We start from the raw sequence: 22980 nt of genomic DNA on the forward strand, positions 1-22980 counted from the left end.
ACACATAGATGTTCGATATTGTATTGATCTATTTGCAAATTTCAAAGTCAAGGATTCACAGCTTTCATCCCAAACCCGATTAAGATGGATCCTGCACTATTGACGTGACCTTTATTTTGAAAGCGGTAGTAAAGCACCGGAAATTCACTCTGGTCATGCTCTCGCTGCAGAAGTACGGGTTGTTAGTGGATGAGGTGTAATCTATTTCATTCATAAACATTCACGAGATACGTGTCTCTTTCTTTAATTGGGAACATGACTTGACATTTTTATGAGCGATTCGGGACCGGATTTGGTACGTATTTTATTTTCGTTGCCTGGCAGTTGAGCATCCTCACCTGGCTTTCAGATTTACATTTATAACTGTATACCCGCCTTCTGCAATAACGACATAAACGCGTCGCCTTTCGTTACTCGATATCAATAGCAACGTGCGCTTCATTGCTGAATCTAAAGGTGTTTTGATCGCACTTTATTTGACCTCGACCCTTTTGTTCGGATGAACCTGCTGTTGCAATGGAAAGTGTATCTTTTGATCAGCAGCAGACGTGCATTGACAGTGACACCTGAGATCATACCCTGTCTCAGCGTTACAGTGTGTGTCAGTCATAAGCATGACAGTGGAACCAGGTCAAGTGTGGGTTGCCATGGACCCCAAGTGTCGACAAGATGGCAACCGCATCCTTTCTTATCTCCTGCATTCTTTTTGTCTTGTGATAAAGTTTCTGCTTTTTACCTTAACGAGCGTGAATGGCATTTCATTTTCCATGAAAACGCAAGTGTGTTTTGTTTTTGTGTACATACAGTACTGCTAAATCTTTTAAACAGTGTAACCTGGAGGCATTTTTTGTTTTATAAGGTTCAACCAAACAATTATGGCAATGTTGCTTTTGAAATATCGATTGCTTAAAGCAGGGGTTTTCAAACTATTCATGCCAAGGACCCCACATACGTTTAACCTTTCGCAAGGGACCCCCTTTCTGAAATCCATCATCCAAAGCATTTAAACGCTCAGACTCAAATAGCAAGTGTGATATTATAAAGACAACATATTATTTGAAAAGGTGAAATTGTAATAATCTTCAGGATAGAGTTTTACATATTTCGCAGTCTGTAGTTTCTCAAAAGAAGTTCTGGTGACCCCTTAAACCATTCCTGAGGCCCCCTGGGGGTCACGGGACACTAGTTTAAAAAACCCTTGGCTTAAAGTGATAGTTGACCGATAATTCATAATTTACTGGTCATTTCAAACCCGTATGGTTTTCTTTCTTCTGCAAAACACAAAAGAAGATATTTTGAAGAAGGTTGGTAAGCGAACAGCGGTGGCACCCCTTCACTTCTATTGTATGGACACAAAACCAATGCAAGTGAATGGGTGCATGTTAACAACATTCTTCAAAATATCTTTGTGTTCTGCGGAAGGAAGAAAGTCATCTAGGTTTGAAATAACGAGGGATGAGGTCAAAACTTTTGGGGTGAAGTATCACTTTAAATGCTTGTTTTCATAGACTGGTAAAAACTGCCTATATAGTATATTTTTAGTAAATGTTAGTGTAATAAATAAAAAAAATGATTTGGATGAATTTATCATTATTTGTATGCATTTATAACTATTTCCTAAAATGAGAAAAAAACGTCCAAATGATCTTGGCGTGGTTTTGCTTTATATTGAACCTTTAGACATTTACAAGCATTTTCTCTCAAAATCTATGTAATGAGTAATGAACCATAGGCATCACATGACCTTTTTCAAAGCCATGCAAGCAAAAAGACAAACTTATCGTAAGCTCACCTTAATCGTCCAGGTGTATAGAATGCACATCTCATTTGAAAAACATGACACAATAAAACAAATGACCCATCTTGTAACTAATACTGTTACAAGATTGGAATACTCACTTTTATCAGATGCTGTGGCCATATCAGATAGACACTTATTGTCCCCATGAGGAAATGTGTCCAGTGCCAGGTTACTCTGGTCGTGTGCCTTCAAGCTTTTCCTAAGCTGGTTGTTGTTACATAAGGTGCACCGCCAAGAGCTTGATAAAATATTTAGACGGTTTTTTCCTGCCTTGGACATTAGTTGATAATCCGCCCAGTAGTTGTCCACCCCTTAGGAGTGTTTTTTGAGCTCACCACGTTTTTTTCTAATCAAACTAATGCTTTTGTCCTTTAGAGAAGGTGTGTGTTATGTTTGTGAGGTCTATGGTTTCAGTGCTGAAGCGAAAGTCTTTCATATGGGTCTCTTTTTTGTGATGGTGGTCTATTTTGAACCCGATTTGTAAGACAATCTAAATCCAAGGTTAGGTAAGGATTTTACTTAAGACTGGATGTACGTGTGCATTTTGGAACTGTAAGTGACTTCAGATGTTATTTTTGCTTGGTAGAAACTCCTAAAATGTACCTATTTTTCTTTATCATCATCCTTGATGATGTTGTCATTTGTGAGTTAGACCCGTGTACTGACAGTCCTTCACTTTTGTAACTTATATTTGTAATACGGCATTTTTGCCATGTTAGAATTTCATTTATGCATTGGAATGACATTCTTTTTATCCAAATCAAATGCAATTCCTTTAAGCAATACATTTTTATCAGTATTCGTGTTTCTCTGGGAACGGCACCCATCAACTTTGTAAGCTACTAAGGCCAACTGAGCTGCAGGAACACCCTACAGTAAATATATAACTGTGGAAAAATACAATCACTTTTTCTGATTTAAAAATGTACTATGTAAAGGTATGTGCTTAGGTAAAATGATAATTTTTGCTTCATTCTGTGCACTGCTAACAACATTTCTCCCAAATTTCAAATAAAAATATTGTTTCTATTTGCATTTATTTGCAGAAAATGAAAACTGGAGAAACAGGTGAAAATAACAGAAAAGATGCTCTGTATTTTGCCACACCTCAAATACTGCAAACCAAACAAGTTTATATTCACTTTTAAGCAATGATATTTGTGCACGTATTTAGGAAAAGTTCAAAAGTTATTTTTTAATGTGTCGGATGACTTTTATTTTGTTGAAATTCCGAACTGGAATGGCAACGATACATCTAGAAATGCTAAATTTTTGTTTCTGTTTGGCAGAACGGTAAACTTGAAAAAGATTTTGTACTGTTGATTTCCAGCCGTATCTTACGGATACACGTGTTATGCAGAGGGGATCAACTCTCATTTTGTGTGTTTTGCAGGTGGGTGGGATGCGTAGCTGGAGGTGGTACCTCTCTAGGGTCATGCGCCTCTTCCTACGCTGGTTCAGGCTCTGTCCACAGCGAGGACGCAGAAAGCGCCAAAGCACGGTACGAGACCTTTGGAACTACGGGAAAGTGATACGCAAGTCCCTGTACTACAACATCCTGACCAATTCGGACACGGTGCTGGACTGCGCCTTTGAACCCATCTTCTGGATGGTAGACAACCTGACCCGTTGGTTTGGAGTGGCAAGTAGCCTAACATCTGTTGTTTTGAAACTTTCCTGTGGTTTTGATTTCAGCATGTTTATCTTATGTATTTGCTTCTATCGTAAATGATTGGGCGTAGAGCTTGCCTTGACCACAGTGTTTAATCATTCCTTTTTATGTGAAGGTCTTTGTTTCTTTGGTCATCTCCTTGACCAGCTCCGTCGTGATTATCGTGTATCTCTGCATGCTCCCCGTCATCTTGAACACGTACCCCTTACACTGGATACTGTGGCACCTCTGTTACGGGCATTGGAATCTCCTCATGGTGGTCTTCCATTATTACAAAGCAACAACTACACATCCGGGCGCCCCTCCGCAGGTGGCTCAGATTATCTTCGATTTGTATACTTTTTCAAGTTTCAGTTGTTGATAAGATGGTTGGAACATAGTTTGCTTTTATATTTATGCCTTTGTTGCATGTGTGTGTGTCTTCTGTTTTAGGAAAAGAGCGATATTCCAACCGTTACTATTTGTAAAAAATGTATAGTTCCCAAACCAGCTAGAACGCATCATTGCAGCATCTGCAACAGGTAAGACTTTATTTCTTTATCCACAGAGGACTCGAAAAGCTTCAATTTGTCAATGTCATTGCATTCGATAAAATCTGATGTTATTTTGTTATATATAAAATATTATAATCAGTCATTTGGAAATAAGCAGCAAGCCTTAAGTTCACACGGGTGTCTTAGCAGAGTAACCAAATATGTATTTCATCACATGTTCCACTACTATTGACAACCAGAAAGTGTCCAGCTACTTTCATCTTCATTTTAAACACCATACTGCGTATTGTTTTATAATTCAAATCTCATAAACAATTTTAAATGTCAGGCTTTGTGCGTTTATCTAATATTTAGTTCTCTAGTGCATCGATCTCCCTACATTATTAAAGCGCAAGATACTGTATGTATCCAAATGTGGTTGGATGTGTGCTGTTTATCAAACGTTTTACCTTCTGTGTAAAAATGTGCTTGTCTGTTCGTTGTTTCCTTCACAGATGTATTTTGAAAATGGACCATCACTGTCGTATCCTTCTGATGGTGCTAAAATATAAACAACGAGTTGTAAAAGTTTTGATTAACTTTGATTTATTTCTTCATTGTGGCCAGTTTTAAAAGTGAAACTATTTTGTGATTTTATTGTGTGGTTGTGGATCTTTACCGACCTTTCCACCAGCGTGGTTGAATAACTGTGTGGGTCATTTTAATCACCGTTACTTCTTCAGTTTCTGTCTGTATATGACCATTGGCTGCATCTACTGCAGCATCAGTGCCAAAGAGATGTTTCTGGATGCTTACGACGCCATTGAGGTAAACGGATGTTCCTCAAGAATATAAAGTGTATTGGTCAACCTCTGGTTTGCTATTGAGATGTTTTTTGGGTTCATTTATAAGATCTGAATGCTTTTAAATGATATGCCCTTTGGATCAATAAACCCTCTGCCTACCGAATGATGCAATTGAAGATGTTTTCACCTTGTAACATTTCATCACTTAATTATTAAATAGAAGCCATTTAACCATTTTTTTTATTTTAAAGAGCTATTATCAGACACCTGCGCCTGCATACACCCACCAGGAGCGAATGGTTCATAAAAGCCTCATTTATCTGTGGGTGCTCACAAGGTAACAACAATTATGTATTTTCATATTTGACGACATCCATCCGTCCATCTAACGGTTCTCCAAATCTCATCTTTTTGACCATTCGAACAGTTCGGTGACTTTTGCTCTGGGAGCCCTGACATTGTGGCACGCGGTGCTGATAACCACAGGAGAGACCAGCGTGGAGAGACATATCAACCGCAAAGAGAAAAAGCGACTCAAGCTGAAGGGCAAAGTAAGACATTCACTGATTCATAAGCTTTAAGGATCACTCGAAAGATAGGAGAGCTTAATACAGAGTCCTTTGTGAGGCTGCATAGTTTTTTGAACGTTTACATTATACATTTAGTATGTGCATTTACCCAGTTTGATTTCATTTATTTGAACCCATAACACTGGTAATATATGAACTATATATTTAATGTATACTATATTTATTGTGATAGGTGTTCCGTAATCCATACCACCATGGCAAAATTCACAATTGGAAAATGTTTTTTGCTGTGGAAAAGCCTAGGTGAGATGTCTACCATTTCAAACATTCTCTTTAATTGTAAATGTAAAGCAGATTATTGTGTCGTGTTTTGTAACACACGTTTCCTGTCTAACAGTCACTGGCTAACACGAGTGCTGCTACCCTCCAGTCATCTTCCTCATGGGGACGGCCTGATGTGGGACTGTCCTAAATACAGAAACAACACAATGGCTATATAATGTCATAGACATTTCCTGACCACATATTTCCTCACCAGCTATGGATCTGTTGGATCAGTGGATCATATGAGCGAGGCATCATATCTGCACTGCCTTAACCGTACTGTTAGTTTATGGACTACTGGTGGAGTTTGTTTTTTAAGTGTATTTGTAATTAAATGTGTGTTTAGGACCCTAGGAGATGTTTTTAATGGGTACCGAGTCAGTACTTGGTGCCAAAGATCTGTTGTGAGGGGATTTTAATGACTTATATTTATATTTTTCCATGTTTGTTTTCAATGATGATCATTCTGAATAATGGAAATCTTGAAATGGGTTCTTCCTGGTACTCGCCGATACGGATGCCTGTACCTTTTCACAACACAGTGAGACTAATAAAAATAGTATCGCTTCATAATTACAAACAAATCCACCTTAAAGACATTATGAAAAAATTATTGAATGTGCAAACTTTCAAAGCAAATTTCAGTATCGGTCTTTGGGTTCTGTACATGAGCTTAGTATCGGTGCATCCCTACACAAAAGAATGTCTGTTAATGCTTGCGGAAAAATGGGCTATGCATTTTTTCTCAGTCAGGTTAGTTGGAGTCGCTGGCAAATGTTCATATTTGAGATGATATTTAAGTATTTCTGCGGTTTATACAGAAACCAGTACCACTAGTGAAATGGTATTATTTTGCACCTTTTTCCTCATTCTGAATTATCTTTGTGAAATTGATGTCTCGCTTTTGCTGTACTGACAACTTCGTTATATCAAGATGATTCCAAAGAGCTTCTTGTGCTTCTATGAAATTATAAAAATGTTACAGTTTTTGCGTAAATCATATTTGTATAAAATAAATTTAATCGTTAAATTTTACATCCATGTTTACATGGGAAGATATTTTCAGTGTGGTTTCAGAATTCTTTAATATCAGCCATACTGGTTCACTACCTAAAGTATGTTTTTAACAATTTGATGTACTGAAGTTCATTGAGACTTCAAAGACAGCATGTGCAAGCGAACAGATCGGATATAATACAGCACAAATACAAAACAAGTGAAGTACAGCTACTTGCCCTTACCACAATTTTGATCTTTCCTTTTTAACATAAACCATGTTTGACAAATCAACTTGAGCCTTTCGTTTTTTTAAGCAACCCATTTTAATAACAAAATTCCTTCACACACCTTTACAAAGTTTTATTGACAATTTTGACATTTAAATATTGTTTTAGATTCTTGGCATCAAGTTTTGTCAGTTAGACCTTAAGGTTAGTCTTTTAAAAAATGAATAATGACAACCGACTTTGTGGCTAATAGAACACATCATCTTAAAATACTGACATTAAGACATGTTAACACACATTCACTGATCCTTGCATCTTTCACCAAACTACATTATTTCCACCTGCCATTCCTATAACTGTAACACAGCATTGAAAAACTTGGAATCTGAGGTGGTGTGTGTACAAACAAACAGGTCAGTAGAATCAGACGTGTCATGTAAGATCTTGCTGTTGGCGATCCACATACTGGTGTATCAAATTTCCCTTGTAAGGCCCTGATCCAGCATCACATTTTGAAGGCCTGACTGAAGGAACAGTCTGCTTACTGCATCATTTTGGGTTCATCTTCAGCAGTTTGTGGCTGCCTAGAGTTTGTTCAGCCATTGCTATGCCCAGGCAGGCCAAACGCTGTGCACTTTAAAGTAGAAAGGATACTATATAAAAGGCTGTGGGCAAGTAAAATCAAAGGCTGTGAATGGTGCTCGGTCTCCAGACGACCATCCATCATGTTTAATCCATAGCGGATAGCAGAAGTTTATCTTCCACCAGGACTACCAAGCAAAAACCTGTGAAGAAGAAAGCAGATATGAGATGACGTAAAACACATGGGACCTTAAAAACATAAATGGATGGCTCTTACCATTCTCCCCTGGCGGACACGGCCTCCCTTCTGACAAGCCTCTTATTGTCATCCAGTGGAAGAGCAAGAGCTTTTAGGACTCTAGCACGAAATGGCAAGATCTGAAACGGGTGGTAAACTTTAAGCTACTAAAACCAAGATATTTCAAACAAAAGTTTGACTACTTCATTTCTGTGTGCAGAAAGCTTAATGCTACAGTGTGTATATTCTAAAGAATTGTGTGCTTTTTATATAGCAATGTTATATAAAAGTTCATATCATTTTAAAGCAACTCTTTGGGTTGTGTTTTTACCATATGTTCAGGCAAGTGTGACAGAGCATGGACACAACGGAGGGACGCAATTTTCACTTTCTGTGGAGTGGAGTGTAAGAATTAACCACTGGGTTAAATGCTGCTTTATAAAAAAAATGATTTTTCAGAGCACATGAGGTACTGTACCATAGCAGGGCTGGTGGTGAGGGCCAGCAGGCGGGTAAATAAAGCTTCCAGCTGGTTGTTGAGGGCCGCCGGAGGATCCAACAAAACTGGCTGCAAACAGGACAGTGTGGACAACTGGACCCCCTGATCCGGACACGATAATGCCTCTAGCAGAAGTGGCAGCAACTGTTTTCAGAATAGCACAGAAAACAAATTCAACACTTTCAACTAATGCCACATTGGCAGTATACATTTGCACCTATGGATCTGGGATTGCACTCACCGCCGGAAGCTCCGTGAGCTGAACTTGTCTTGGAAGGTTATTTACAATGTGAGACAGGGCTTTTAAATAACAAGACTTCTTTTCTGTCGAACAAAAGAATACATTTTCTCCGGTAAAGGAACATAGCAAGCAGTTTATCTACACTGATAGAAAAAAAAAAAGTGGTAATCTAGTGGTACCCTGCTCTGCCAAGTTGAAGCCTTGAACCAGTTTGGTCGAGTTTTCGGCAAAAAAACGTTGTCGGTACATAATGCGCACGTCGGCATGACAGTTGCGATTGAGTACGTCTGGCGAGTCGCTCATGAGAACACAGAAACCATCAGCCACCTTAGACCCTAATTCTGGGTCACTCAACAAAGCAAAGAGCTGAGAACGAATGAGACAGAGTGAGAAATGGATCATCCCAACGTGAAACCTGTGAAAAGAGTGTCAGGAATAATGTGAGCAGGAAACAGAAATCTTTCACCTTGTCTGTCAGGACTGTTGAAAGTGGATGGTATCGTAAGAGTAGGGCCTTAGCCACCTGCGAAACAAATATACATATACATATTAAATGTATGTTTAGGGCATTGACCATAAATGTAATTAAACATAGGGCTAATCTAAACATAATTGATAGTGTGCTTGGTGTTACCCCCAAATCCCAAATCTACTGGCAGCCTTCTCAATAAATAACACACAAAGAACATGATGTGTTTTGCTTATGTGTCTGTGGTGTTCTGGTTGGTTTTATTGCATTCGAAATCATTGCTAGATACCTACTCACTAACTAAAGAGCCCACCCCCAAGTCTCCATGATATTCTGCTCACTAGGCTGTTTTCATGTCATTTTTGAGCGTTGGACGTGATTGTGTCCTTACCCATAGTAGTAATATGAAGGCTTGCGTTCGTTGTGTGGAAGAAACGTTCTCCAACTCCACGCTGATCCTCTTTAAAACTCTCTCCAGCACAGCGTCTAAATCTTTACCTGAACACACGGACACGATTTCACTCGTACAAATCACTATGCAGATAAGGTAAATAAACTCCACGGCTCGAATAACTCGTTTCGTTATTTCCAATGACGCAGATTGATTTAAAGAAAGCCTTCCATTAGGTAATGTAGCACTAAATGTAGGCCGTGGGATTTGGAAAGAAGATAATATCATTGTCTGTGTACCTGCCGGCCTCTTGTTGACCAGGCCAGCAAAACATTTAGCAGCAAATGTGTAGGCGAACACGTGGGGACATGTACAGCTCAGCTCTTCCAACTGGATAAGAAGCCTGTCGATCTCAGGAATGTCCACCTGATCAGATATAATGGAAACAAATCATCTCAAATGTGCATGTACGGCATACAAATAAATATGATTTGGGTGTACAGCAATACGCAATAAAGCGCTATATAAATGCTTCATTAATTCCTTCATTCTATTCTTTTAAAGCTTCCCACAGAAACTCATTTCAGATCGAACACGACTCACATTGCGTGGAAAAGAGCACACGCAGGCCATCAGAAGACACACCAGCTGAGACGGGCCCCTGGATTCTGCATGACTCTGTGGAATAACATACACAGTTACTTGTATTTGTTTACTGTATGCTGGAAGATGGGAGAACTTGGGTATTCATGACCTGAGCGGCTTGACCACCGATTGCTCGAGAAGTCTTAAATCCTTCCTGACAAATAGGCAACGGTTTTCTAGAATTTAGTTCACCTGGAGTGATAATGCATAGTCTGTGAGCTGTGCTTGAAAGTGAACCCCATCTACTAATAGATTAACACTTGTATTGGCAATATAAACGTGAAATAAAAACGGTTCTCTTAATGTGACAGTTCACCCAAACTGGATTCTTCTCCGCGGAAGATATTTGGGAGAATGCTGGTATCGAACATCAGCGGCAACAATTAATTTCTATTGTATGGACACAAAACCAATGCAAGTGAATGGGTGCCAGTTTCCAACATTCTTCAAAATATCGTTTGTTTATGTTCTATAGATGAAAGTCATACAGGTTTGAAATGACAAGAGGGTGAGTAAATGATGACATTCGCAGGAAAAGCTACGCTACATTGCGGTAAACATTTTCTGTCGGTAAACAGCAGGTGGCTGTATGTGCTCTTGACACCAGTCAGCCTCGATCGAGATGCCTGCATCAATCGGCACTGCATCTGTGACCAAGTGAAAGCCCGTTCACAAGTCCAAAAATGGACATTTAACATGAACAAAATGCATTGCGTAATAGCTAAACGTATCTTGTATATCGCTGCTGTCCTTCTGAAACCTCGTATCACCATATTTTGTGACTTTTTGCCATAAATCATTATTATGAATCACTATTATGTTTGTCACCAGGTTTAATCAAATATCTAACCAATCTACCAAAAGTGCTTGTCCACTTTGCCAACACAATGCTTAAAGTGGCCGTGCAACAGTTTGTCATTCATTCTGACTTCTTTACAATGTTAAAAGTGTTGTCTGCACATGCTTGACATGGTCAACTTGTCAAAAAACGATCTATGACGTAGTATTTCTGTGCTCCATACACTCCCCCAGTGTTCGTACAGGTTTCGGAAAGTTGTTTTCGAACATGAAAAATCGTTACGTAACAACTTTTCTTAGTCCCTTATTGGACAATTCTCCAGGAAAAGCACGCGGCACGCCTACTCAGCAACCATTGAGATCGGGAGAAGGAGCATGCGCTCCTTCACTTTCACTTGTGTGTGAGAGAGAGAGAGAGAGAGAGAGAGAGAGAGAGAGAGAGAGCACTACGATCGTGAAGTTCAGCTGTGTTTCTTGTTCGTTGCATTTGGGTGATGAATGTTATATAAACGGGGGATATAAAATGCTTTAGTTCCGCCTCCCCACACACACGTCGCATGTTTTCGGAAATAATCGTATAGCTGTATCTGTCTTTTAAAAAGTGATCGAACTAAAGACTAAGAGTGCGATACTATTCTGTAAATACTCAAGATTAACATGAGATATACAGAAACTATATGAGTTATGGCCGCTTTAATAAATTAAGACGTAGTGTTTTTTCCATTTCCTGAAAAGCACCAGATTTGGACATCCAAAGTTTAGAAAGGACAGCGACGATATATTAAAAACACATATAACCTTTTTTTTTACTTATTTAAGGCCTAGCACATGCATCGTTTCTGACCAACACGATTTAAAAAAAATACACCAAATAGTGTATTTATATTTGTCCTATTTTAACATTATTTTCCACATGTATTTTATTACATGACAATATCTACAGGAGAACTGTACAAAGAAAATGTTTCTGTTCACCTGTGCGTGCAACCAAGTGACATCATTGAAAAACAATGGCCTTCGTAGGTCAAGACGAGTTTTACAAGGTTTTTTTTTTTTAAATGAATGCCAATATTTGATGTGCTTCTAATACAGTACTTTAGTAGAAGGCAGATATAATCTATTAATGCACACAAGTCTCTATAGTCTGGGATATTTAAAAAAAGCGCCTCATACCTGTAGCAGCTGGATTTGGGAGGGGAAGTCATTCTCTGGCAGGAAGGACACATCTCCATTCAGGAAAAGATTTACAGTCTGGGCAGCCATGTGGGAAGCTAATCTATGAAACATAAGAACAGTTCGTGTTTGAATATTGATGTTTTGAGCCACAGAGCCACTGTTTACACTTTGGGCAGGTTAAGTTACTTCAACAGAATCCAATGCCACTAGAAGCACAGAAATGACACAATTCACACAATTCTTTTTTTAAATGTATTGGAGTGTGATTGTTTTACTTACTCTGTTTTTAATGCAGCGCAGGCTGTGCTTATGACAGGAACGATCGCAGACAAAGCGGCTTCATCTCTCAGTGGACCACTGTGATCTGTTGAAACAAAAATTTGCGCTGTCAAACAACCACAGGCACATGTATCCGTCAGAAACACAATGTACAAATCAAAGTCCCTACTCTGCAGAGCTGCCTTCAGAGCCAATCCGAAGAGTTGTGGGATTATGATGTCATGGAAGAACTGACCAATCTCCTCAGTCTCACGTGTGTGTTGTGCTATCTTCTCCAAACTGATGCATACAGAGATCACATCTTCCACAGAGAAACCGCAGCTACCTAAAAGATGAACAATACATAATAGATTGATATAATGATGAAAGTATAGTATGCATTGTCATATAAAAAAATAAGTTTTTACGAAGCGATATATTATTCGTAATATAATTGGTTCACACCGATTCTATTGTGTATTTTAGCGAGACTAGACAAACAAAAATGTTGACTATAAATGCATAAAATAAAATGAATAAAAAAAAGAATGAATGAACGTATACCTGCATGGGCTGAAGCCACAACCTGCAGCAGCACGGGGGCGCTCTCGGTCACCACGCTGGCTTGAGATGACACGGATGCTAACGCCATCACGCATCGCTGACGCACAGCTCCATCAGACGGAGACAAGCGATCGCTGACAGGCGCTGGATCTGCAGGAAATCATTCTTGAAGATTAAGTGTGCACCGAGGGGATTAACTATTGTTTTCTATACTAAGACATAATGGGAGAGCCCCACCTGAGAAGATCTCTTCCTTCAACCGAGGAATCATCCTAGAGATGAAAGCTTTGGGATGTAGATGAGCCAGTGAGCCTGAACACTCCACCACTGCCAAACTGAGAGACAGACAGAAATATCAGTGTGGGCCAAATGTCTAAGATATCCTCTTCCGGGATCATTTCTGGGTGATAACTACCTCACTTTACTATCCTCTTCTTCTAAAATGAGTCTGGTCAAATGATCAACAGCTTTCCCAACATCTGGCGGTGTGAGCAAGCCTGCAAGGAGCAAAACAAGAGTGACATCACAACCATGAGAACAAATTTCAATGGCTATTTGTTATTCAGCAATGGATATAAATATTTTAGTTTTTATTTTAAGTTTGTGTGGTACAATAACGGTCACCTTGTATCCTTGTATTGTGGGCTGTACTATATGTACATATATAAACAGCTATATGAATATTCCATATAATACATGATAACAGAAACAGGGTGGCTGCATGTAGAAAATGCATGTCAGTGGAAACAATACTGTTGTGGTTTTGTGTATCCTCTCACCAGGTTGCTGTCCCAGTGCAGCAAGAACACGAGTGGCTGTGACCTGAAGACCAGCGCTAGACTCCGTCAGTGCAGAGAACACCACGCTCCCCAAAGACTGTTGAAACGGCACCAAAACGCTCTCCTCTGCATTCATGCGCCCCAGAAAGAGACAGAAACGCAGCATATTACTTATACATACTTTAGAATGAAACTTGTTGTGGCATAACTGTTCGAGCAGATATGCACATTAAGCTGTAAAGGATTATAAATGAGCCCAAACTGTACTGACTCACTATCAGCCTGAGGTGGTAAATGTGTTTTAACTTGGCAGAAGTTCGAGCATGTTGTTTTCTCACCTCCCTTTGCAGACCGGCTCAGCGGGGTGGGCAGTACGAAACCCTGTATAACCTCCAGAAGGGTGCGCCGTTGGGCACACTATATAAAGATGGTAAAACAATGTTATACAGGACTTTTTGTAAAAACTTTTAAACAAAACAGTCAAAAGTCAAAGCATAACATTTTATTATATATGCAGAAAAAAATTATTTCTGTTCAACCAGCACATAATGTGTGATTTCTGTAGACCAAATGTAAACACATACATATATATATATATATATATATATATATATATATATATATTAGTATTAATATAGCTGCAAGCAGCAATTACAGGGTCAAAGGGAAAACCTAGTAGTCGTGTCTGATCATGAGTTTGTGAAAATCAGACTTAAAAATCACAGGTAAAATCGCTAGAAATGCAAGGAAATTGCATATAACTTAAAAAGTTGGCGCTGCCGTAAAAAGTTAACAAGTTATTAGCAGTACAGCTAACTTCGGGGCTTGACCCCTAATGACAAATATAATTAAGATATGTTTTTAACATTTGAAATGGGTTACAAAAATTCTGTTGGTTATATTTTGTTCAAACGTTTGTGTAGTTATACAGGATGTTCTTCTGGACAAACATTAAACCAGCCTTGATTAAAATCCTCCAAAGTGGTATATAGGTTCATAGAGGAAAAGTTCAACTAAAAAAAGTCGTAAACAGGGGTAAATTGTGACTGTTAAATTAACTCTTTCCCCGCCAGCCTTTTTTCTTTAAAGTTGCCAGCCAGTGCCAACGTTCTTTAACATTTTCACTAAACTTTGACTTTTGACAGTACATTTTCTGTAATGAATATATGGAAGAACAGAGTCTCTGCTTTAAACAAAAGAAACCGTATTCTTCTATCTTCATTTGTTATTTTTCATCACCTCTTAGATGCGAGTAGGATTCTTAAAAAATACATTACTTTGATTAAACTGCATTTTATATCAAAGACTCCACCCAGTTTAGGTTTAGAGATTCTGTACTTTTTCCAAAGGTGTGTACCAGCGCCACCTGCTGTACGACAGTACAAACACAGATTGCCGTAATAACTCGTCTTCGGCAAGGAACAGTTGATTTTTAAACGACAAGAAAACTCGTCGGGAAAGAGTTAAAAACAAAACAAAAATAAGTGTTCAAAACTGAGAAATAATTAACAGTCAAAATTTGAGCATTTACAAGAAGCTGGTCTCACTCATGAAACATTCGTAAATATATGAGTGATTTGCCCTTAAAACGGACCTTCGCAAATTCACAAACTCACCTCTGGATTCACAAATGCTTCGTAAACGTCAGATTTCATAGTAAAACGTGTGTATTAATGTGTGTTGCTAATGAATTCCAATCATTTATAACTAGCATAATCCTCGCCTATTAATTTAAGATACGCAAATTACGTATCTACAGGAATGCTCTGGACTCCATTCTAAGTATTGGCACGTTGCATAAATGCATAAAAGACTAGTAGGCTATATGCCCAACAATAACTTATTAACATGTGTCTATCAAAGCGTTTTTAGCCAGCTGAAATAATGCCTGGTGCTCTTCTGAAAATAACCAGCTGGTGGCGCTTGAGAGCACTTTGGATGCACTGCGTGTTTTTCCAGAGACACGTTGGTTGCTATGATCAGGACTATCCACAGCAGTAACATGTTACGAGTATCTTATTTGGAAGATTGTTAATGAATATAAAAATGCAATAACCAGCCATGTTATATTCAACATTGTTGTGTTATACAAGTGTGATGGTTGGTCAATGTACTGTTTGTCCCACCTCTCCTTCACTGTGATTGGACAGCTGTGTTAAAAGGGACAGTGACGAGGTCTGTGTTTTACCCAAAGAGTAAAAATAACTGGAAAAAGACAGGGCAAAGGAACTCGTGAAATATCATACACAATGCATCAAAGTGCAGTGTAATCCGCACCATTTTGAAAATAGGAACATTTTAATGAATCCGAATATTTACGTCAGAGCGACTGTACAAAAAATTTACAAAACAATTGTTCTGCTCGTGTTTCATGAATGAGGCCCAATGTCATTTTGACTTGACTTGACTTCAAGCCACATAAAGAAAACGTTTGTTTCAGACAAAGATGGAGATGAAGTGAAAAAATTTACATATTGCAGCTTTTAACAAAGCTTTTTGTCAATTTCGAAGCTTGATTTTTGACAGGAGTGAAGGGTAAACATTTTTTAGTGAACAGTCCTTCTAAATCAGTTTTGTAACGGCAGTGTTTACCTCTGTCCTGTTGTTATACTGCTCCAGGAGGGCAGGTATGACGGCCGAGGTCACTATCAGACTCGCTCTGTATGAGGCCCCGTTGGCGGCCTGCAGGAGTTTGGCACTGGGCCACACAAGCTTCAGGTCTGGCTCACAGAGATGGTGCTGACAGTCTGAGAAGATGAGACATACACCAGGTGTGACAGATTAAACAAGCCCGGGCAGCATGGCTATATGACTGTATAAGTTATGAGCCCAAACAGTCACACCCATAGCTTCTGTTCAGATCATTATTGGGCGGAAAGTAATACTTGTGGAATTCATTTCGTCTCTTGGCTGGAGGATTCCCTGCTGTCTCATAATTCATATAATCGACATAAACTACGCTACTTGCGAATTGGATGGTGGTTAAATTAAACCAACTTCCATTAAATAACAATATAACATCTTTGTACCTTTAAGTACGAGGTTCAGAAAGACCTGCAGAGCATCATCAGAGTCGGAATTGAGCACGGAACGAGAGAGACAGGATGTGATCGTGCCGAGAGCGGCTAGGCCGGCTGATTCCACCCTCTCACTGGCTGTCTGGAACACCTAAACAAGATATAAATCAAAGATCAAACAGACTGTTAGGGCTGGAAACTGTTAAGTGATTCTTATTCAGACTCATTTTTGTAAAAAATGGAACCATATGATTTTTATGAAACTGGTTCCATTACAGGGATCACACATTGTGAAATGCATACTTTTGTTTATTTGATCTTTTGACATATAGAAGGTTATTGTACTTTAAAAAAAGCAGCTTTTCCAAAAACCTTTCTGAGATGAAATGGGTGAATACATCAGTCCACAGGTATTACATAAGCTGCATTTTACTAACAATAAGACCAACCAAACAATAATGGGAACCAAACATCACTGTCCCTCGTTGACATCTATTGCATAGATACAAAACCACTGTGACATACATCTTCTTTTGTGTCCCATAGAAAAAATACCATACAGGTTTTTAACATCATGAGGCCAAATAAATGATGACCGAATGTTTTTTGGTACAAATAACTGGTTTTAAAAATACCTTAACAAGTTGAATAAAGGGGTCTATCAATGCAGTATATTGTGAGACAAAACATTTTTTTAATCCTATTGGTTGTGGTGCCAGCACATGACCTTTAACTGCTCCTTTAAATATTTTTTAACCACCGAAATTATTTGATATATTTTGAACGATGACTACAAATCATATTTGAACCTTAGGCTAAGATTTCCTTGACCTTGAAATCTATTACTAAATGAGAAAGAGATCCAAATACATAGCTTGCTGTTGACATAATTCTATTGTAGCTACGGAATGTTAGCTAGATAAACTAAATAGAATATTACAAGTATGTATTGTAGCTTTTGGGCAGAATCCTTGTCTCTCCCTATTATCCATATTGTGATATTATTTATCCAAAGTGTTATGATGGCTGGTTCCGCCAGTCATTCTGTATTAAATGCTGAAATGGTCTAAGAATGTTGCGTGACGAACAAGATGAGGAAGATAAGGTCATTCTTAGTCCTGATGCAGGAGCACAATGTGTAGTTGTCATCTGTGTGAAGCATGTAAGCACTGAGTAGGGAATGTGAGATGGCACTGGAAACGTTCATTTGTCTATTTGTTCTCTTAAAAAAATTCTAATATAAATGTTCATAATATTCATGAATCGTCGATTTCATAGATCATGGAATATTAAATACTGATATCATTTCATTTCAAAAGATGAAACAAAAAACACCCAGCCATGCGTGGAAAAACTTAAAATGAATACGGGTCATTTTAGACCCATGTTGTGCATTAGAAGGGGTTTCAATAGCTTGTGCATCAAAGGGTTAACTGATATTCAAAAAGTTCCATTAAACCTTGAATGTTGTCAACTTTAACAATATCATAATGTATACATATAATATCAAATTGTATTGAAACCCGTAATTTTTGGGAAAATATCCGTTCTTTGAATTTTAAAATTGCGATGCTATTGTATTGTGATTTATGTGTATTATATTATTAAAACCTGGTGAAAATAGCAAAGTAGTATTACCCTATTGATCCAGTGTATGAATTTTAGCGGTGAGGTACATAGATCCTCCATATAAATGACACACTGGTCCTTCAACATCTGAAATCTGCTGTTCCACTGGTGTAGACATTACACTATATAAATATACTATGACAATGTTTCCTTTACTATTGATCAATTTACACCGCAACCAGTGTTGCAAACAAGAGATTTGTTGTTCAAACAACTAGTCATTTTTAATGGATCTGTAAAAAAACTGAGGCATCAGCTTAAATCAGACTGCTGACTTAAGTGTGTAATTAGACAAAATTGTATTCAATGACTGTTTTTTCATAAGGACAAAAACACACTGTAACTGTATGTTCGAGATAAACATGGGTGGTCCTAGCTACCGGACCCACATTTTTAAGCACTCTTCCTTTTAAAATGAGTCATAACACAACTCATTCCTTACAGGGAAAATTGTCACATGGGCAAGTGGTGTACAGAGTAAACCAAATTGAGAAAAGCATCTGGCACTTCCTGTGTCATTCACTTTACCTCCCTCCGTATTGAGCTCCAAAGGCCAGGAAGGAATTCTGCCAACTCTTTATGGCTATATGTCTGACCACAGGCAGCCTAAGACGAAAAAGAACAATGACAGGTTTTATATTTAGAAGCTCTTTCAGCCGACCTGTTGAGCAAGAGCAACTTTCCGAATTCTTTTCTCAGTCAAACAAAACAGCAAACAACAGCTTAATTTGCATGGTCTAGAAAGTCTACGGTCTGCATTGCAGCTGTACCAGCGTCTGCAGGGAGTCCACTTTGGCACTCTGAACATCTGAATCCAGCTTCTCAATAATCAGTGGTAATAGAAACTGTAAAATGATGCAAAACACAATCAAAAACACAAAAGGTAACTATTTGAATGCGCTTATGCAATTTCAACCTTATGACGTGTTTCGCCGTTTGCATATTGCCAAAATAAGACTCCAGAGAAAGTGTCTTACCTCAGAAAACCGAGGTGTGCCGGTGAGAACAGCACGTAGACACAGAACAAGCTCCTCCTGTGTGATTCCATGAGGATCATTGGGTGGCTGACCAGAAACAGAGAAACAAAGTTTGAAGTCCAGATATTCATATCTTCAATATCACAAATTCGTTTTTGAATTATTACACAGTTTTCAGAACTTGTGCCTACGTCAACATGAGTATGTGCGAGTTTGCTCTAGGATGTAAACTTGCTGAATAGTTCCAGAAAATGTCACTAAGTCAAAGCAGAAAGTAGACCTCAGGAAATATACTGAATTTTAAGTCCCTGTGAACCAGAAGTTGCCATCGTTTTTACTTCCGTATTCTGACACATTTCCGAGTGAAAAGGAATTTCAAAGGAGAAAATCAGTGGGCGTGGCCTGCATATTTCACAGCTAATTGACTGGATGTGTAAAAATTGATTTTGAAATGAAGCTGGCAGCTAGGGATGAAGATCTACAGTACAGACCCCATGAACAAAAGTTTATAACACCAGTCATATACTGTACTCTTGTTTGTGCATATGAAGAGTTTGGTTCTGAAATGAAATAACTGCGTTTTTGAAATTTTTCAAAATAATGTTTTTTCGTTGTGCATTCCAATTACTATCAATCAAACTGCAGTTGGTTTGTTTTTATTTAAGACATAATAACTAAAAAGCTTACAGATGGCTAACACAATAAAACATGATAAATATAATAAAAAACATGATTTTTGAAAAGTTCTGTACTGTATACATATAATATAGCCTGAAGATAAATATAAATAAATAATAAATGGGATTATCAGATCTTAATCTGATATCTTTAGTACATTTTCATAACTTGCCTACATTTTAACTATGGTGAGCATTTAAATGAACTGTAATAAATAAATTAAGTATATTTATATTTTCAGAAGAGCACCATATGTATATTTAAATTTCACTGGGACTTTAAGGGTGAAGTAAGGACAACATCTGGTCCAATGATGACATATGAGATTTGTACTTACAGGACTAAAGTCTATTGGAAAATAGCAGGATGTCACTTCAAACAGTTCCTCTACGAATTTACCTAAGAAAAACAAAGATACTTAAATCACTCAATGAACGAATGAAAACTCAATTAAAACTCACATTTATGCATTTAACCAAACACAATTCATGTAGCTCAACCTCCATTTTACCAAGATCATAACCCCTGTTAATGATGTTTCTGGCCACCTGGAAGGCCAGGAGGAGGTTGCGTGGATCTCTTTCTCCATCAACCGACTGCACAAATCCAAACACAAAGTCTGGCCCCAAACCCTTCAGTTCTGTGAAAGAAGACTATTCTAAATAAAACATCGTGGCAACCATTTGGCAGTTCATATAGCGTTAGAATTAGGTATATCATATCTGACAGGCTTACCCTGCTCTCTGGACTCCATCAGATTCATAAGGATGTTGTACACACATGACCGCTCAGCCAACATCAGTGACTGATGTAAAGAAATAGGTTTACGTTTTTAAACTGTTTACAGTATTATATCAAAAAAATAAAAGCTTACCACTTTGTAAAAATACAAAGCTAGGGTGTTGTGGGTGGTTATCACATCATGATACTAACTACGTTTGAACTAATGTGGTTGCTAGGGTTTTATAGGTGGTTGCTTACTGTCCCAGGTTTCTATTACTCTATATATGGTTTAGGTTTCACAATATACAGATTTTTGGGTGAAGTATCCTTTTGAGTCATTGTGTCTAAGCGAGCAAGCATTATTCATTTATTATTTACCTGAACATGAACATCCTGGAAGATGGAGCGTAAAATGGACACTGCCGATCCAGGTGGCAGGACTGAGCATTTTGTCTGTGCAAAACATAGTGAAGTTCACAAGTTTAGTTCAAACGTTTACGAATGAATTCAAATTTCAAAGCAGTCAGAAAGCATTACGGGGTTCCGTCTACTATTCAAATGACATTTACATGTATGCATTTCGTAGGGGCTTTAATCAACAGTGCATTATACATTTTTAGTATGCGTGTTCCCTGAGATCAAATCCGTGAGTTGTTAACACAATGCTCTTCCAAATGATCTACATTTAACATTTCCTGTTTCCAGCTTTACTATCAGGTCCACAGACCTCAGCATGCTCTATATCAAGAGGTACTGAGACTTACCAAAGCCTTAAGCCCCTGGAGAACATGTGGTGTGATTACATAGTGATCCTTCAATCTGTTTTCATAGAAAGCTATCAGGACCTCCACTGCAAACAACACATGCATGTAAGATATGACACAAGCAGTGTTTGAAAAATGGAAATTTGGAAGAAAATGAGGATGTGTAGGCCTTAAAAATGAACTGAACGTTGCATTAAGAATAAACTACATCATTATTCAAATCAAACTATTTCAAGCAGCTTAAAATTCAATAAATAATTCCCGCGGCCACAAAATAGTGTACAACAGGTCTTACCCTCCCTCTCGGACAAACCGCTATGGCATTCTTCTAGGACCTGGGACAGGAGCTGAACTCCACGGCCACGGGTCTGAGGCTGAGAGCTGGTCAGGCTCAGTCTACATGAATTAAAAAAATGGTAGACATTAAACATATAAACGTAACAACATACATAAACTATTGTTTAATATTGACTGTTGTCAAAAACATTTGCCAACAAAATACTGAACATCATCACATTCAACACTGTTATTACTAGTATTACCACGGTTTTAAATAAAAGTCTTACAAAAGAAGAACACTCAGTTTCTCTAGACCAAATTTAGATCTCGAAATAAAGAAAGTCAAACTTTACCCCAATGCCTCAACCAACTGGAGTACTGTAAACTGTCCAGCCTTGACACCTTAAAGAAAAGATAAAGACACCAAAGATAAAGGTCACAACAGGGGGAAAACACTTCTGGTCCACTGTCAGGTTCACATTTATGGAACACTGCTAGCAACCTAGCAAGGCGAGCAAACAAGTCTTCAATAAATTGAACGAAATGATGACAACTGCTGATTTGGGTCTATAGTAAATCAAAGTAAGATGCAATTCTGGCATCGGCTTGATCTGCATGTTTAGCAGTTTGTGAGCACAATAAAGGATGTGGCGCGCGGTTAGCCTACACGCACTCATGTCACGCTAAAGAAACACAGCATCACACACATGCGCCGTTCACGATGGCTCCTCAAAGAGCCGCACTGAAGTCCCTGCCGAAAATTGCAAGAAAATGCGAAGACGAGAGAGACGCAAGCATAAGCTACCTGCAGCGGTATCTGTAGATTTGCTGTCAACCTGCCCTGACACGAATTCTTCTACCAAACCCAACAGCACACTACTATCCGCAGCCATCCTGTACTGGTCTTCAGACTGAACTGCGCATGCGCAGAAAACCGCTTCCCGGAGTTGAACGTCTGTTTGCAAACAAACAATATATCTATATATATATTATAATGAAAGACTAGTATACTTAATATTGAGTTCTAGTGTGTATTGCTAGTGATGGCGTAGGCAACTCTGGCCGGGTTGGGCAAAGCGTGACGTCGTAATACATAATATATTATTAAATAATTTTCGGATTAAATGTACTTCTGAATCACATCCCTTGAGTTCAAGTCATTATTTTTGATGTAATAAAATGATACCTAAAAAGTTAATCATCACGGCCTTTCGTTAGCCCCAGAGCCATTGACAGAGAGAGAGTCGCGTCAACTCCTATAGAACATTTTTCTCAAAGCGATGGCGGGTTCATGGAGGCTCTCAGCAGTTCCCGGAAGTCACTATGAGTCATTCAAAGAATGAAAAAGGAAATAAATAAAGCGTTTAAAGAGAAAACACAACTTCCTGGGACTATCTGAAGGCTCCGTGAATCACGTGACACGCGAAATATGCGCATTTCC

The 22980-nt window shown here is 38.4% G+C and overlaps 2 protein-coding genes across 4 annotated transcripts; one reads left to right on the forward strand and one right to left on the reverse strand.

Moving 5' to 3' along the window:
• Positions 1 to 106: 106 nt before the first annotated feature.
• zdhhc16b (zDHHC palmitoyltransferase 16b) lies at positions 107 to 6894 on the forward strand. 2 transcript variants are annotated; one of them, XM_079476823.1, is made up of 10 exons: positions 107 to 295; positions 3195 to 3443; positions 3589 to 3783; positions 3906 to 3994; positions 4462 to 4490; positions 4641 to 4774; positions 5004 to 5089; positions 5180 to 5303; positions 5515 to 5585; positions 5680 to 6894. In XM_079476823.1, the coding sequence occupies exons 1-10, from the start codon at positions 272 to 274 to the stop codon at positions 5780 to 5782; spliced, it is 1104 nt and encodes a 367-aa protein (XP_079332949.1). In that variant the 5' UTR covers positions 107 to 271; the 3' UTR covers positions 5783 to 6894. The 2 variants fall into 2 exon arrangements, with proteins under 2 accessions (XP_079332949.1, XP_079332950.1); XM_079476824.1 differs by having other exon boundaries at positions 158 to 295; positions 3195 to 3302.
• mms19 (MMS19 homolog, cytosolic iron-sulfur assembly component) lies at positions 6800 to 22974 on the reverse strand. 2 transcript variants are annotated; one of them, XM_079476819.1, is made up of 31 exons: positions 22345 to 22490; positions 21893 to 21941; positions 21556 to 21656; positions 21261 to 21346; positions 20875 to 20949; positions 20509 to 20578; positions 20285 to 20413; positions 20111 to 20172; positions 19096 to 19182; positions 18889 to 18963; positions 18647 to 18724; positions 16502 to 16640; positions 16065 to 16219; positions 13811 to 13889; positions 13473 to 13598; positions 13109 to 13190; positions 12931 to 13028; positions 12694 to 12843; positions 12320 to 12475; positions 12151 to 12235; positions 11869 to 11971; positions 9856 to 9930; positions 9552 to 9678; positions 9253 to 9359; positions 8859 to 8915; positions 8572 to 8758; positions 8393 to 8475; positions 8131 to 8295; positions 7984 to 8043; positions 7692 to 7792; positions 6800 to 7617 (listed from the first exon to the last, which is right to left on the reverse strand). In XM_079476819.1, the coding sequence occupies exons 1-31, from the start codon at positions 22430 to 22432 to the stop codon at positions 7587 to 7589; spliced, it is 3066 nt and encodes a 1021-aa protein (XP_079332945.1). In that variant the 5' UTR covers positions 22433 to 22490; the 3' UTR covers positions 6800 to 7586. The 2 variants fall into 2 exon arrangements, with proteins under 2 accessions (XP_079332945.1, XP_079332946.1); XM_079476820.1 differs by lacking the exon at positions 22345 to 22490 and adding an exon at positions 22726 to 22974 and having other exon boundaries at positions 6916 to 7617.
• Positions 22975 to 22980: the final 6 nt, after the last annotated feature.

Source organism: Barbatula barbatula (genome assembly GCF_947034865.1).
Source record: "Barbatula barbatula genome assembly, chromosome: 16".
Lineage (NCBI taxonomy): Eukaryota > Metazoa > Chordata > Actinopteri > Cypriniformes > Nemacheilidae > Barbatula > Barbatula barbatula.